The sequence below is a fragment of the Oncorhynchus masou genome, unplaced genomic scaffold, assembly GCF_036934945.1.
Source record: "Oncorhynchus masou masou isolate Uvic2021 unplaced genomic scaffold, UVic_Omas_1.1 unplaced_scaffold_580, whole genome shotgun sequence".
NCBI lineage: Eukaryota > Metazoa > Chordata > Actinopteri > Salmoniformes > Salmonidae > Oncorhynchus > Oncorhynchus masou.
Window position 1 is genome coordinate 361,109 of NW_027012218.1, and position 15,354 is coordinate 376,462.

General features: G+C 45.1%; 1 protein-coding gene across 1 annotated transcript in view; it reads left to right on the forward strand.

Annotated features, from left to right (window-relative positions):
* LOC135536232 (voltage-dependent T-type calcium channel subunit alpha-1H-like) overlaps nucleotides 1-15,354 on the forward strand; it is a 106,214-nt gene that overhangs the window by 24,930 nt on the left and 65,930 nt on the right. The window contains 3 exon segments of the mRNA XM_064962598.1: nucleotides 5,979-6,525; nucleotides 6,652-6,866; nucleotides 8,479-8,565. Coding sequence (XP_064818670.1) covers nucleotides 5,979-6,525; nucleotides 6,652-6,866; nucleotides 8,479-8,565 — 849 coding nt within the window.

The following is a 15,354-nucleotide window of genomic DNA, read 5'->3' on the forward strand; positions in this document are numbered from 1 at the left end:
CATGTTAGGGTTGGTAACAGGCTGATTGGTCAGCATGTTAGGGTTGGTAACAGGGCTGATTGGTCAGCATGTTAGGGTTGGTAACAGGCTGATTGGTCAGCATGTTAGGGTTGGTACCAGGCTGATTGGTCAGCATGTTAGGGTTGGTAACAGGCTGATTGGTCAGCATGTTAGGGTTGGTAATACGCTGATTGGTCAGCATGTTAGGATTGGTAACAGGTTGATTGGTCAGCATGTTAGGGTTGGTAACAGGCTGATTGGTCAGCATGTTAGGGTTGGTAACAGGCTGATTGGTCAGCATGTTAGGGTTGGTAACACGCTGATTGGTTGATTGGTCAGCATGTTAGGGTTGGTAATACGCTGATTGGTCAGCATGTTAGGGTTGGTAACAGGCTGATTGGTCAGCATGTTAGGGTTGGTACCAGGCTGATTGGTCAGCATGTTAGGGTTGGTAACAGGCTGATTGGTCAGCATGTTAGGGTTGGTAACAGGCTGATTGGTCAGCATGTTAGGGTTGGTACCAGGCTGATTGGTCAGCATGTTAGGGTTGGTACCAGGCTGATTGGTCAGCATGTTAGGGTTGGTAACACGCTGATTGGTCAGCATGTTAGGGTTGGTAACGGGCTGATTGGTCAGCATGTTAGGGTTGGTAACAGGCTGATTGGTCAGCATGTTAGGGTTGGTAACAGGCTGATTGGTCAGCATGTTAGGGTTGGTAACAGGCTGATTGGTCAGCATGTTAGGGTTGGTAACACGCTGATTGGTCAGCATGTTAGGGTTGGTAACAGGCTGATTGGTCAGCATGTTAGGGTTGGTAACAGGCTGATTGGTCAGCATGTTAGGGGTGGTAACAGGCTGATTGGTCAGCATGTTAGGGTTGGTAACAGGCTGATTGGTCAGCATGTTAGGGTTGGTAACAGGCTGATTGGTCAGCATGTTAGGGTTGGTAACAGGCTGATTGGTCAGCATGTTAGGGTTGGTAACGGGCTGATTGGTCAGCATGTTAGGGTTGGTAACGGGCTGATTGGTCAGCATGTTAGGGTTGGTAACAGGCTGATTGGTCAGCATGTTAGGGTTGGTAACAGGCTGATTGGTCAGCATGTTAGGGTTGGTAACACGCTGATTGGTCAGCATGTTAGGGTCGTTAACAGGCTGATTGGTCAGCATGTTAGGGTTGGTAACACGCTGATTGGTCAGCATGTTAGGGTTGGTAACAGGCTGATTGGTCAGCATGTTAGGGTTGGTAACAGGCTGATTGGTCAGCATGTTAGGGTTGGTAACACGCTGATTGGTCAGCATGTTAGGGTTGGTACCAGGCTGATTGGTCAGCATGTTAGGGTTGGTAACAGGCTGATTGGTCAGCATGTTAGGGTTGGTAACAGGCTGATTGGTCAGCATGTTAGGGTTGGTAACAGGCTGATTGGTCAGCATGTTAGGGTTGGTAACAGGCTGATTGGTCAGCATGTTAGGGTTGGTAACACGCTGATTGGTCAGCATGTTAGGGTTGGTAACACGCTGATTGGTCAGCATGTTAGGGTTGGTAACAGGCTGATTGGTCAGCATGTTAGGGTTGGTAACAGGCTGATTGGTCGGCATGTTAGGGTCGGTAACAGGCTGATTGGTCGGCATGTTAGGGTTGGTAACACGCTGATTGGTCAGCATGTTAGGGTTGGTAACACGCTGATTGGTCAGCATGTTAGGGTTGGTAACACGCTGATTGGTCAGCATGTTAGGGTTGGTAACACGCTGATTGGTCAGCATGTTAGGGTTGGTAACACGCTGATTGGTCAGCATGTTAGGGTTGGTAACAGGCTGATTGGTCAGCATGTTAGGGTTGGTAACACGCTGATTGGTCAGCATGTTAGGGTTGGTAACAGGCTGATTGGTCAGCATGTTAGGGTTGGTACCAGGCTGATTGGTCAGCATGTTAGGGTTGGTAACAGGCTGATTGGTCAGCATGTTAGGGTTGGTAACACGCTGATTGGTCAGCATGTTAGGGTTGGTAACAGGCTGATTGGTCAGCATGTTAGGGTTGGTAACAGGCTGATTGGTCAGCATGTTAGGGTTGGTAACACGCTGATTGGTCAGCATGTTAGGGTTGGTAACACGCTGATTGGTCAGCATGTTAGGGTTGGTAACACGCTGATTGGTCAGCATGTTAGGGTTGGTAACAGGCTGATTGGTCAGCATGTTAGGGTTGGTAACAGGCTGATTGGTCAGCATGTTAGGGTTGGTAACAGGTTGATTGGTCAGCATGTTAGGGTTGGTAACAGGCTGATTGGTCAGCATGTTAGGGTTGGTAACAGGCTGATTGGTCAGCATGTTAGGGTTGGTAACAGGCTGATTGGTCAGCATGTTAGGGTTGGTAACACGCTGATTGGTCAGCATGTTAGGGTTGGTAACACGCTGATTGGTCAGCATGTTAGGGTTGGTAACACGCTGATTGGTCAGCATGTTAGGGTTGGTAACAGGCTGATTGGTCAGCATGTTAGGGTTGGTAACAGGCTGATTGGTCAGCATGTTAGGGTTGGTAACAGGCTGATTGGTCAGCATGTTAGGGTTGGTAACAGGCTGATTGGTCAGCATGTTAGGGTTGGTACCAGGCTGATTGGTCAGCATGTTAGGGTTGGTAACAGGCTGATTGGTCAGCATGTTAGGGTTGGTAACAGGCTGATTGGTCAGCATGTTAGGGTTGGTAACAGGCTGATTGGTCAGCATGTTAGGGTTGGTAACAAGCTGATTGGTCAGCATGTTAGGGTTGGTAACAGGCTGATTGGTCAGCATGTTAGGGTTGGTAACAGGCTGATTGGTCAGCATGTTAGGGTTGGTAACAGGCTGATTGGTCAGCATGTTAGGGTTGGTACCAGGCTGATTGGTCAGCATGTTAGGGTTGGTAACAGGCTGATTGGTCAGCATGTTAGGGTTGGTAACAGGCTGATTGGTCAGCATGTTAGGGTTGGTACCAGGCTGATTGGTCAGCATGTTAGGGTTGGTAACAGGCTGATTGGTCAGCATGTTAGGGTTGGTAACGGGCTGATTGGTTGATTGGTCAGCATGTTAGGGTTGGTAACAGGCTGATTGGTCAGCATGTTAGAGCACAGCGCATGTCGAATGACTTTAGCTTCCCTCCAGGCCTGAGGGCACACGCTCTCTAGTAGGCTTACATTAAAGATACGGAAAATAGGAGTGGCAATATCGTCCACTATTATCCTCAGTAATTTTCCATCTAGATTGTCAGACCCCGTTGGCTTGTCATTGTTGATAGACAACAATTTCTTTTTCACTTCTTCCACACTCCCTTTACGTAATTCAAAATTACAATGCTCGTCTTTCATAATTTGATCAGATATATTTGGGTGTGTAGTGTCAGCGTTTGTTGCTGGCATGTCATGCCTAAGTTTTCTAATCTTGCCATTGAAAAAAAATATTGAAGTTAATGCCAATATCAGTGTGTTTTGTGATGAATGAGCATCTGATTCAATGAATGATGGAGCTGAGTTTGCCTTTTTTCCCAAAATGTCATTGAATGATTTTTATCATCATACTTTCTGTCATTTATCTTTGTTTCATAGTTTAGTTTCTTCTTCTTTTAATTCCGTTTAGCCACATGATTTCTCAGTCTGCAGGACGTTGGCCAATCGGTTGACAGCCAGACTTATTTGCCATCTCTTTTGCATCATCCTTCTCAACCATACAATTATTTAAATTCCTCACCAATCCAAGGGGACTTAAACGTTTTTACAGTCATTTTCTTAATGGGTCCATTGTTTATTAGTCACTGGAATAAGCAATTTCATAAACGTGTGTCAAGTGCAGCGTCTGGTTGCTCCTCATTACACACCGCAGACCAGCAGCGTCTGGTTGCTCCTCATTACACCACAGACCAGCAGCGTCTGGTTGCTCCTCATTACACACCGCAGACCAGCAGCGTCTGGTTGCTCCTCATTACACCACAGACCAGCAGCGTCTGGTTGCTCCTCATTACACACCACAGACCAGCAGCGTCTGGTTGCTCCTCATTACACCACAGACCAACAGCGTCTGGTTGCTCCTCATTACACACCGCAGACCAGCAGCGTCTGGTTGCTCCTCATTACACACCACAGACCAGCAGCGTCTGGTTGCTCCTCATTACACACCGCAGACCAGCAGCGTCTGGTTGCTCCTCATTACACACCACAGACCAGCAGCGTCTGGTTGCTCCTCATTACACACCACAGACCAGCAGCGTCTGGTTGCTCCTCATTACACACCACAGACCAGCAGCGTCTGGTTGCTCCTCATTACACACCGCAGACCAGCAGCGTCTGGTTGCTCCTCATTACACACCGCAGACCAGCAGCGTCTGGTTGCTCCTCATTACACCACAGACCAACAGCGTCTGGTTGCTCCTCATTACACCACAGACCAACAGCGTCTGGTTGCTCCTCATTACACCACAGACCAACAGCGTCTGGTTGCTCCTCATTACACCACAGACCAACAAATATTCTTCACATCCACAGTATAGGAATCACTACAAAACGTATTGTATGACCTCTTATACACTATATTAGGCCCAGCCTGACCTCTTATACACTATATTAGGCCCAGCCTGACCTCTTATACACTATATTAGGCCCAGCCTGACCTCTTATACACTATATTAGGCCCAGCCTGACCTCTTATACACTATATTAGGCCCAGCCTGACCTCTTATACACTACATTATGCCCAGCCTTTGGAACGTTGGCTACTATATTGTGATCAATACATCTGATGGATCTGGATACTGCTTTCATGCTAATTTCTGCAGCATTAAAAGAGTAAAGATGTGATCAATACATGTTGATGATTTCATTCCTGTGCTGTTTGTAACTACCCTGGTACATTGACTGATAACCTGAATCAGGTTCAAATTAAATCAAATTTTATTTGTCACATACACATGGTTAGCAGATGTTAATGCGAGTGTAGCGAAATGCTTGTGCTTCCAGTTCCGACAATGCATTAATAACCAACAAGTAATCTAACTAACAATTCCAAAACTAATATCTTATACACAGTGTAAGGGGATAAAGAATATGTACATAAAGATATGAATGAGTGATGGTACAGAGCAGCATAGGCAAGATACAGTAGATGGTATCGAGTACAGTATATACATATGAGATGAGTATGTAAACAAAGTGGCATAGTTAAAGTGGCTAGTGATACATGTATTACATAAGGATGCAGTAGATGATATAGAGTACAGTATATACGTATACATATGAGATGAATAATGTAGGGTATGTAAACATTATATTAGGTAGCATTGTTTAAAGTGGCTAGTGATATATTTTACATCCTTTCCCATCAATTCCCATTATTGAAGTGGCTGGAGTTGAGTCAGTGTGTTGGCAGCAGCCACTCAATGTTAGTGGTGGCTGTTTAACAGTCTGATGGCCTTGAGATAGAAGCTGTTTTTCAGTATCTCGGTCCCAGCTTTGATGCACCTGTACTGACCTCAGCACTGACTACAGTTTGAAGCTTTCTCTTCAGTGGGCCCAGAAAATATAAATCTCTGTTGATATCACATACATTATCAAGCATTTCACAAGTTAACCAGATACTGACTGTTGTCACTTGGTGGTCTATAGCAGATTCCCACCAGAATGGGCTTTAGGTGAGGCAGATGAACCTGTAGCCATATGACTTCAACAGTATTTAACATTATCCAGATACTGACTGTTAACACTTGGTGGTCTATAGCAGATTCCCACCAGAATGGGCTTTAGGTGAGGCAGATGAACCTGTAGCCAGATTACTACAACAGTATTTAACATGAGATCCTCCCTGAGGATGTGGTTCAGGAATGTGGTTCTGAATATATGTGTGTGTCGTCCTGGTAACTACGTGTGTGTTGTCCTGGTAACTCTATGTGTGTTGTCGTGATAATTCTGTGTGTGTGTGTTGTCACGGTAACTCCGTGTGTGTTGTCGTCCCTCCCTCTCCAGGTGGGCTCGTTCTTCATGCTGAACCTGTGCCTGGTCGTCATAGCGACCCAGTTCTCAGAGACAAAGCAGCGCGAGAACGCCCTGATGAGGTCGGAGCAGCGTGCCCGTTACCTCAGCAACGCCTCCACTCTGGCTTCCTATCAGGAGCCGGGGTCCTGCTACGAGGAGATACTGCGCTACATCGGACACCTGTATCGTAAACTGACCCGCAGAGTCGCCCGGGCCGTCACACACTGCTCTACACACACACCTCGCTGTACTTGTTGGACACACTCACACCAACACACACCCAAAGGAGAGGTGAACGGACTGGCCAATCGGCACTCGGGACACACCCATGGCGTCTTCCATCTTCGTCCTCCTCTTCCTCGTCCTTCTAACTGTGTGGGGGTGGAGATGAGTAACGGGGGAGTAGGGAGGAAGGGCAGGGAGTTAAACTACCCCTCTATCTATCCCCACGACCTCTACGACCTGACCCCCGACCCCAACTACATGACCTCCAGGGGGAGGGGCCACACCGTCACACTGGTGTTAGAGCACGATAAGAGTGAGTGAGTGTGTTCTCAGTGTGTGTGTGTTCTCAGTGTGTGTGTGTGTTGTCAGTGTATGTGTGTGTAGTAACGAGTCTCCGTCAGCTGTGTGTGTTGACAGTCCTGGCGTTACCTGTTTTCAGAGGCAGAGCACAGGGAGTCATTGCCGTGCCCCTACTGCGTCCACGACGACCAGCTTTGTGACAACGACCATGCCGATTTTGAACCTAGCAACCAGGGCCATGGCAACCTGAGCCCTCGCCGCGTTGACAGCCTTCGGCGTGTAGATGGACAGGCCTTGAGGCCAATCAGAGACCTAGTTGGGTGGTGGGCGGAGCTACAGGCCAGGTTGGAGCATGTAAGACTGTCGGACTTATTGACGTTGTCACTGATCATATAGTTAGACTGATCTGATCTATATCTGTGTTTTAGATATTGACTGTAGGACTTATTGACGTTGTCATTGATCATAAATATTATTATTACTGTTATTACTATTATTACTATTATTACCATTATTATATTATAATTATGAGTATTATTGTTATATTATATTATTATATTACTATATTATAATTATGAGTAGTATTATTATATTATAATTACGAGTATTATAATTATATGGTATTATATTATTATTATATTATAATTTTGAGTAGTATTATTATATTATAATTACGAGTATTATTATGATTATATTATATTATAATTATAGGTATTATTATTATATTATAATATTATAATTATGAGTATTATAATTATATTAAATTATAATTATAGGTATTATTATTATATTATAATTATGCATGTTATTATAATATTATAATTATAGGTATTATTATATTATTATTTTATAATTATGAGTATTAGTATTATTCTATTATTCTATTATAATTATACATATTAATATATGTTATACTATAATTATGAGTATTATTATATTATAATTATAGTTATTATTATTAATTATTATACTATAATTATGAGTATATTATTCTATTATTCTATTATAATTATACATATTAATATATGTTATACTATAATTATGAGTATTATTATTATTATATTATTATTACTATTGTATTATAATTATTAATATGACTGTTATTATTATAGTATTATATTATGAGTATTATACTTGTAATTATAATATAATTATAGTTATTTTTATTAATATGTTGTTATACTATAATTATACGTATTATTCTTAATATATTATTATATTATAATTATAGTTATTATTATTCATCAATTATTATATTATAATTATAGTTATTATTATTAATATGTTATTATATTATAATTATAGTTATTATTATTAATGTTATTATACTATAATTATAGTTATTATTATCAATATGTTATTATATTATAATTATAGTTATTATTATTAATATGTTATTATACTATAATTATAGTTACTATTATTAATATGTTATTATATTATAATTATAGTTATTATTATTAATATGTTATTATACTATAATTATAGTTACTATTATTAATATGTTATTATATTATAATTATAGTTACTATTATTAATATGTTATTATATTATAATTATAGTTATTATTATTCATATATTAGTATATTATAATGATAGTTATTATTATTAATATATTATTATATTATAATTATGAGTATTAGTATTATTATATTATTATATTATAATTATACGTATTAATATATGGTATACTAAATTTATGATTAGTATTATTATAATTCTAGTTATTATTATTATTATTATGTTATTATACTATAATTATACGTATTATTCTTAATATATTATTATATTATAATTATAGTTACGGCTCCATCTGCCAACCCTGATTAGTACTATTATTATTATGATTATTGTTATTACTGTTACTATTATTATATTATAATTGTAATTATTACTATTATTACTACTAAGCTCTTCAAATAACCCTGCACGCTACACCCTAACCCCTGAACCCTACTCCCTCTAGGTGGTGAGCAGTAGATACTTCAACAGAGGGATCATGATCTCCATCCTCATCAACACTCTCAGTATGGGGATAGAGTTCCACCAACAGGTACAGGGGAGCAGAGGGGAGGAGAGGGAGGGGGTGAGGAGGGGAGGAGGGGGAGGGCAGGGCAGGGGGAGGGGAGGGGGAGTGTGTGTGTGTGTGTGTGTGTGTGTGTGTGTGTGTGTGTGTGTGTGTGTGTGTGTGTGTGCGTGGTTTTGTGTGTTTAATCAAAACTTGGGTAATCATGTGATGTTTAATGACGGATTATCAAGCTCCAAATCAACACCCTGATGAGGCTATCAGCTGTACCCGCAGAGTGTGTTCTCAGTGTGTGTGTGTGTGTGCCTGTGTATGTGCCTGTGTGTGCCTGTGTGTGCCTGTGTGTGCCTGTGTGTGCCTGTGTGTGCGTGTGTGCGTGTGTGTGTGTGTGTGTGTTCTCAATATGTGAGCATGTGTGTGGGGTCACAAGGTTTGAGGTGTTAATTAAAGTGTACATCTCAGTGTGAGAGGAGGGGATAGATTGTGTGTGTGTGTGTATTCCGTTTTAGCAGTGTTACCCCCTTAAGAAATTAATAAAACGTGAATAATGATGTTCCCATTGGTTCTGACCTCAGCTGACCCTACTGGCGATAGAATTACAACTAGTCTAGAACCGGAATCCTCATCACCTACTGAATCTACTGACGATAGAATTACAACTAGTCTAGAACCGGAATCCTCATCACCTACTGACCCTACTGGCGATAGAATTACAACTAGTCTAGAACCGGAATCCTCATCACCTACTGACCCTACTGGCGATAGAATTACAACTAGTCTAGAACCGGAATCCTCATCACCTACTGACCCTACTGGCGATAGAATTACAACTAGTCTAGAACCGGAATCCTCATCACCTACTGACCCTACTGGCAATAGAATTACAACTAGTCTAGAACCCAGTCCTCAGCACCTACTGACCCTACTGACGATAGAATTACAACTAGTCTAGAACCGGAATCCTCATCACCTACTGACCCTACTGGCGATAGAATTACAACTAGTCTAGAACCCAGTCCTCAGCACCTACTGACCCTACTGACGATAGGATTACAACTAGTCTAGCACCGGAATCCTCATCACCTACTGACCCTACTGACGATAGGATTACAACTAGTCTAGAACCGGAATCCTCATCACCTACTGACCCTACTGACGATAGAATTACAACTAGTCTAGAACCGGAATCCTCATCACCTACTGACCCTACTGACGACAGAATTACAACTAGTCTAGAACCAGAATCATCATCACCTACTGACCCTACTGACGATAGAATTACAACTAGTCTAGAACCCAGTCCTCATCACCAACTGACCCTACTGACAATAGAATTACAACTAGTCTAGAACCAGAATCCTCATCACCAACTGACTCTAATGATGATAGAATTACAACTAGTCTAGAACCAGAATCCTCATCACCTACTGACCCTACTGACGATAGAATTACAACTAGTCTAGAACCGGAATCCTCATCACCTACTGACCCTACTGACGATAGAATTACAACTAGTCTGGAACCCAAATCCTCATCACCTACTGACCCAACTGACGATAGAATTACAACTAGTCTAGAACCGGAATCCTAAACACCAACTGACCCTACTGGCGATAGAATTACAACTAGTCTAGAACCGGAATCCTCATCACCTACTGACCGTACTGACGATAAAATTACAACTAGTCTAGAACCCAAATCCTCATCACCAACTGACCCTACTGACGATATAATTACAACTAGTCTGGAACCCAAATCCTCATCACCTACTGACCCAACTGACGATAGAATTACAACTAGTCTAGAACCGGAATCCTAAACACCAACTGACCCTACTGGCGATAGAATTACAACTTGTCTAGAACCGGAATCCTCATCACCTACTGACCCTACTGACGACAGAATTACAACTAGTCTAGAACCAGAATCATCATCACCTACTGACCCTACTGACGATAGAATTACAACTAGTCTAGAACCCAGTCCTCATCACCAACTGACCCTACTGACAATAGAATTACAACTAGTCTAGAACCAGAATCCTCATCACCAACTGACTCTAATGATGATAGAATTACAACTAGTCTAGAACCAGAATCCTCATCACCTACTGACCCTACTGACGATAGAATTACAACTAGTCTAGAACCGGAATCCTCATCACCTACTGACCCTACTGACGATAGCATTACAACTAGTCTGGAACCCAAATCCTCATCACCTACTGACCCAACTGACGATAGAATTACAACTAGTCTAGAACCGGAATCCTAAACACCAACTGACCCTACTGGCGATAGAATTACAACTAGTCTAGAACCCAAATCCTCATCACCAACTGACCCTACTGACGATATAATTACAACTAGTCTGGAACCCAAATCCTCATCACCTACTGACCCAACTGACGATAGAATTACAACTAGTCTAGAACCGGAATCCTAAACACCAACTGACCCTACTGGCGATAGAATTACAACTAGTCTAGAACCGGAATCCTCATCACCTACTGACCGTACTGACGATAAAATTACAACTAGTCTAGAACCCAAATCCTCATCACCAACTGACCCTACTGACGATATAATTACAACTAGTCTAGAACCCAAATCCTCATCACCTACTGACGCTACTGACGATAGAATTACAACTAGTCTAGAACCGGAATCCTCATCACCTACTGACGCCATTGACGATAGGATTACAACTACTCTAGAACCAAAATCCTCATCACCTGCTGACCGTACTGACGATAGGATTACAACTAGTCTAGAACCGGAATCATCATCACCTACTGACGCTACTGACGATAGGATTACAACTAGTCTAGAACCGGAATCCTCATCACCAACTGACCCTACTGACGATAGAATTACAACTAGTCTAGAACAGGAATCCTCATCCTGCTGGCCCCTACTGTCCCCTACTGGCCACACTACAGTACTACTATAACCCAGACACAGTATACTGTCCCCTACTGTCCCCTACTGTCCCCTACTGGCCCCTACTGGCCCCTACTGGCCCCTACTGTCCACACTACAGTACTACTATAACCCAGACACAGCATACTGTCCCCTACTGGCCCCTACTGTCCCCTACTGGCCCCTACTGTCCCCTACTGTCCCCTACTGGCCCCTACTGTCCACACTACAGTACTACTATAACCCAGACACAGTATACTGTCCCCTACTGTCCCCTACTGGCCCCTACTGTCCACACTACAGTACTACTATAACCCAGACACAGTATACTGTCCCCTACTGTCCCCTACTGTCCCCTACTGGCCCCTACTGTCCCCTACTGTCCCCTACTGGCCCCTACTGTCCACACTACAGTACTACTATAACCCAGACACAGTATACTGTCCCCTACTGTCCCCTGCTGGCCCCTACTGGCCACACTACAGTACTACTATAACCCAGACACAGTATACTGTCCCCTACTGTCCCCTACTGGCCCCTACTGTCCCCTACTGTCCCCTACTGGCCCCTACTGTCCACACTACAGTACTACTATAACCCAGACACAGCATACTGTCCCCTACTGGCCCCTACTGTCCCCTACTGTCCCCTACTGTCCCCTACTGTCCCCTACTGGCCCCTACTGTCCCCTACTGTCCCCTACTGGCCCCTACTGTCCACACTACAGTACTACTATAACCCAGACACAGTATACTGTCCCCTACTGTCCCCTACTGTCCCCTACTGGCCCCTACTGTCCACACTACAGTACTACTATAACCCAGACACAGCATACTGTCCCCTACTGGCCCCTACTGTCCCCTACTGGCCCCTACTGTCCCCTACTGTCCCCTACTGGCCCCTACTGTCCCCTACTGTCCACACTACAGTACTACTATAACCCAGACACAGTATACTGGCCCCTACTGTCCCCTACTGGCCCCTACTGGCCACACTACAGTACTACTATAACCCAGACACAGCATACTGTCGCCTACTGGCCCCTACTGGCCCCTACTGTCCCCTACTGTCCCCTACTGTCCACACTACAGTACTACTATAACCCAGACACAGTATACTGGCCCCTACTGTCCCATACTGTCCCCTACTGGCCCCTACTGTCCCCTACTGTCCCCTACTGGCCCCTACTGTCCCCTACTGTCCACACTACAGTACTACTATAACCCAGACACAGCATACTGTCCCCTACTGGCCCCTACTGGCCCCTACTGTCCCCTACTGTCCCCTACTGGCCCCTACTGTCCACACTACAGTACTACTATAACCCAGACACAGTATACTGTCCCCTGCTGTCCCCTACTGTCCCCTACTGTCCACACTACAGTACTACTATAACCCAGACACAGTATACTGTCCCCTGCTGTCCCCTACTGGCCCCTACTGGCCACACTACAGTACTACTATAACCCAGACACAGTATACTGTCCCCTACTGTCCCCTACTGTCCCCTACTGGCCCCTACTGTCCACACTACAGTACTACTATAACCCAGACATAGTATACTGGCCCCTACTGTCCCCTACTGGCCCCTACTGGCCACACTACAGTACTACTATAACCCAGACACAGCATACTGTCGCCTACTGGCCCCTACTGGCCCCTACTGTCCCCTACTGTCCCCTACTGGCCCCTACTGTCCACACTACAGTACTACTATAACCCAGACACAGCATACTGTCCCCTACTGTCCCCTACTGTCCCCTACTGGCCCCTACTGTCCCCTACTGTCCCCTACTGTCCACACTACAGTACTACTATAACCCAGACACAGCATACTGTCCCCTACTGGCCCCTACTGTCCCCTACTGTCCCCTACTGTCCTCTACTGTCCCATACTGTCCCCTACTGTCCCCTACTGTCCTCTACTGTCCCCTACTGTCCCCTACTGTCCCCTGCTGTCCACACTACAGTACTACTATAACCCAGACACAGTATACTGTCCCCTACTGGCCCCTACTGTCCCCTACTGGCCCCTACTGGCCACACTACAGTACTACTATAACCCAGACACAGCATACTGTCCCCTACTGGCCCCTACTGTCCCCTACTGGCCCCTACTGTCCCCTACTGTCCCCTACTGTCCACACTACAGTACTACTATAACCCAGACACAGTATACTGTCCCCTACTGTCCCCTACTGTCCCCTACTGGCCCCTACTGGCCCCTACTGTCCACACTACAGTACTACTATAACCCAGACACAGTATACTGGGCCCTACTGTCCCCTACTGGCCCCTACTGGCCACACTACAGTACTACTATAACCCAGACACAGCATACTGTCGCCTACTGGCCCCTACTGGCCCCTACTGTCCCCTACTGTCCCCTACTGGCCCCTACTGTCCACACTACAGTACTACTATAACCCAGACACAGCATACTGTCCCCTACTGTCCCCTACTGTCCCCTACTGGCCACACTACAGTACTTCCATAACCCAGACACAGCATACTGTCCCCTACTGTCCCCTACTGTCCCCTACGGTCCCCTACTGGCCCCTACTGTCCCCTACTGTCCACACTACAGTACTACTATAACCCAGACACAGCATGCTGTCCCCTACTGGCCCCTACTGGCCCCTACTGTCCCCTACTGTCCACACTACAGTACTACTATAACCCAGACACAGCATGCTGTCCCCTACTGGCCCATACTGTCCCCTACTGTCCCCTACTGTCCCCTACTGTCCCCTACTGTCCACACTACAGTACTACTATAACCCAGACACAGCATGCTGTCCCCTACTGTCCCCTACTGTCCCCTACTGGCCACACTACAGTACTACTATAACCCAGACACAGCATACTGTCCCCTACTGTCCCCTACTGTCCCCTACTGTCCCCTACTGGCCCCTACTGTCCCCTACTGTCCCCTACTGGCCCCTACTGTCCCCTACTGGCCCCTACTGTCCCCTACTGGCCACACTACAGTACTACTATAACCCAGACACAGCATACTGTCCACTACTGGCCCATACTGTCCCCTACTGTCCCCTACTGTCCCCTACTGGCCACACTACAGTACTACTATAACCCAGACACAGCATATTGTCCCCTACTGTCCCCTACTGTCCCCTACTGGCCCCTACTGTCCCCTACTGTCCCCTACTGGCCCCTACTGTCCCCTACTGGCCCCTACTGTCCCCTACTGGCCACACTACAGTACTACTATAACCCAGACACAGCATACTGTCCCCTACTGTCCCCTACTGTCCCCTACTGGCCCCTACTGTCCCCTACTGACCACACTACAGTACTACTATAACCCAGACACAGTATACTGTCCCCTACTGGCCCATACTGTCCCCTACTGTCCCCTACTGTCCCCTACTGGCCCCTACTGGCCCCTACTGGCCCCTACTGTCCACACTACAGTACTACTATAACCCAGACACAGCATGCTGTCCCCTACTGTCCCCTACTGTCCCCTACTGTCCCCTACTGTCCCGTACTGTCCACACTACAGTACTACTATAACCCAGACACAGCATACTGTCCCCTACTGGCCCCTACTGTCCCCTACTGGCCCCTACTGGCCCCTACTGTCCCCTACTGTCCACACTACAGTACTACTATAACCCAGTTACAGCATACTGTCCCCTACTGTCCCCTACTGTCCCCTACTGTCCACACTACAGTACTACTATAACCCAGTTACAGCATACTGTCCCCTACTGTCCCCTACTGTCCCCTACTGTCCACACTACAGTACTACTATAACCCAGAAACAGTATACTGTCCCCTACTGTCCACACTACAGTACTAGTCTAACCCAGTTACAGCATACTGTCCCATACTGTCCCCTACTGTCCACACTACAGTACTACTCTAACCC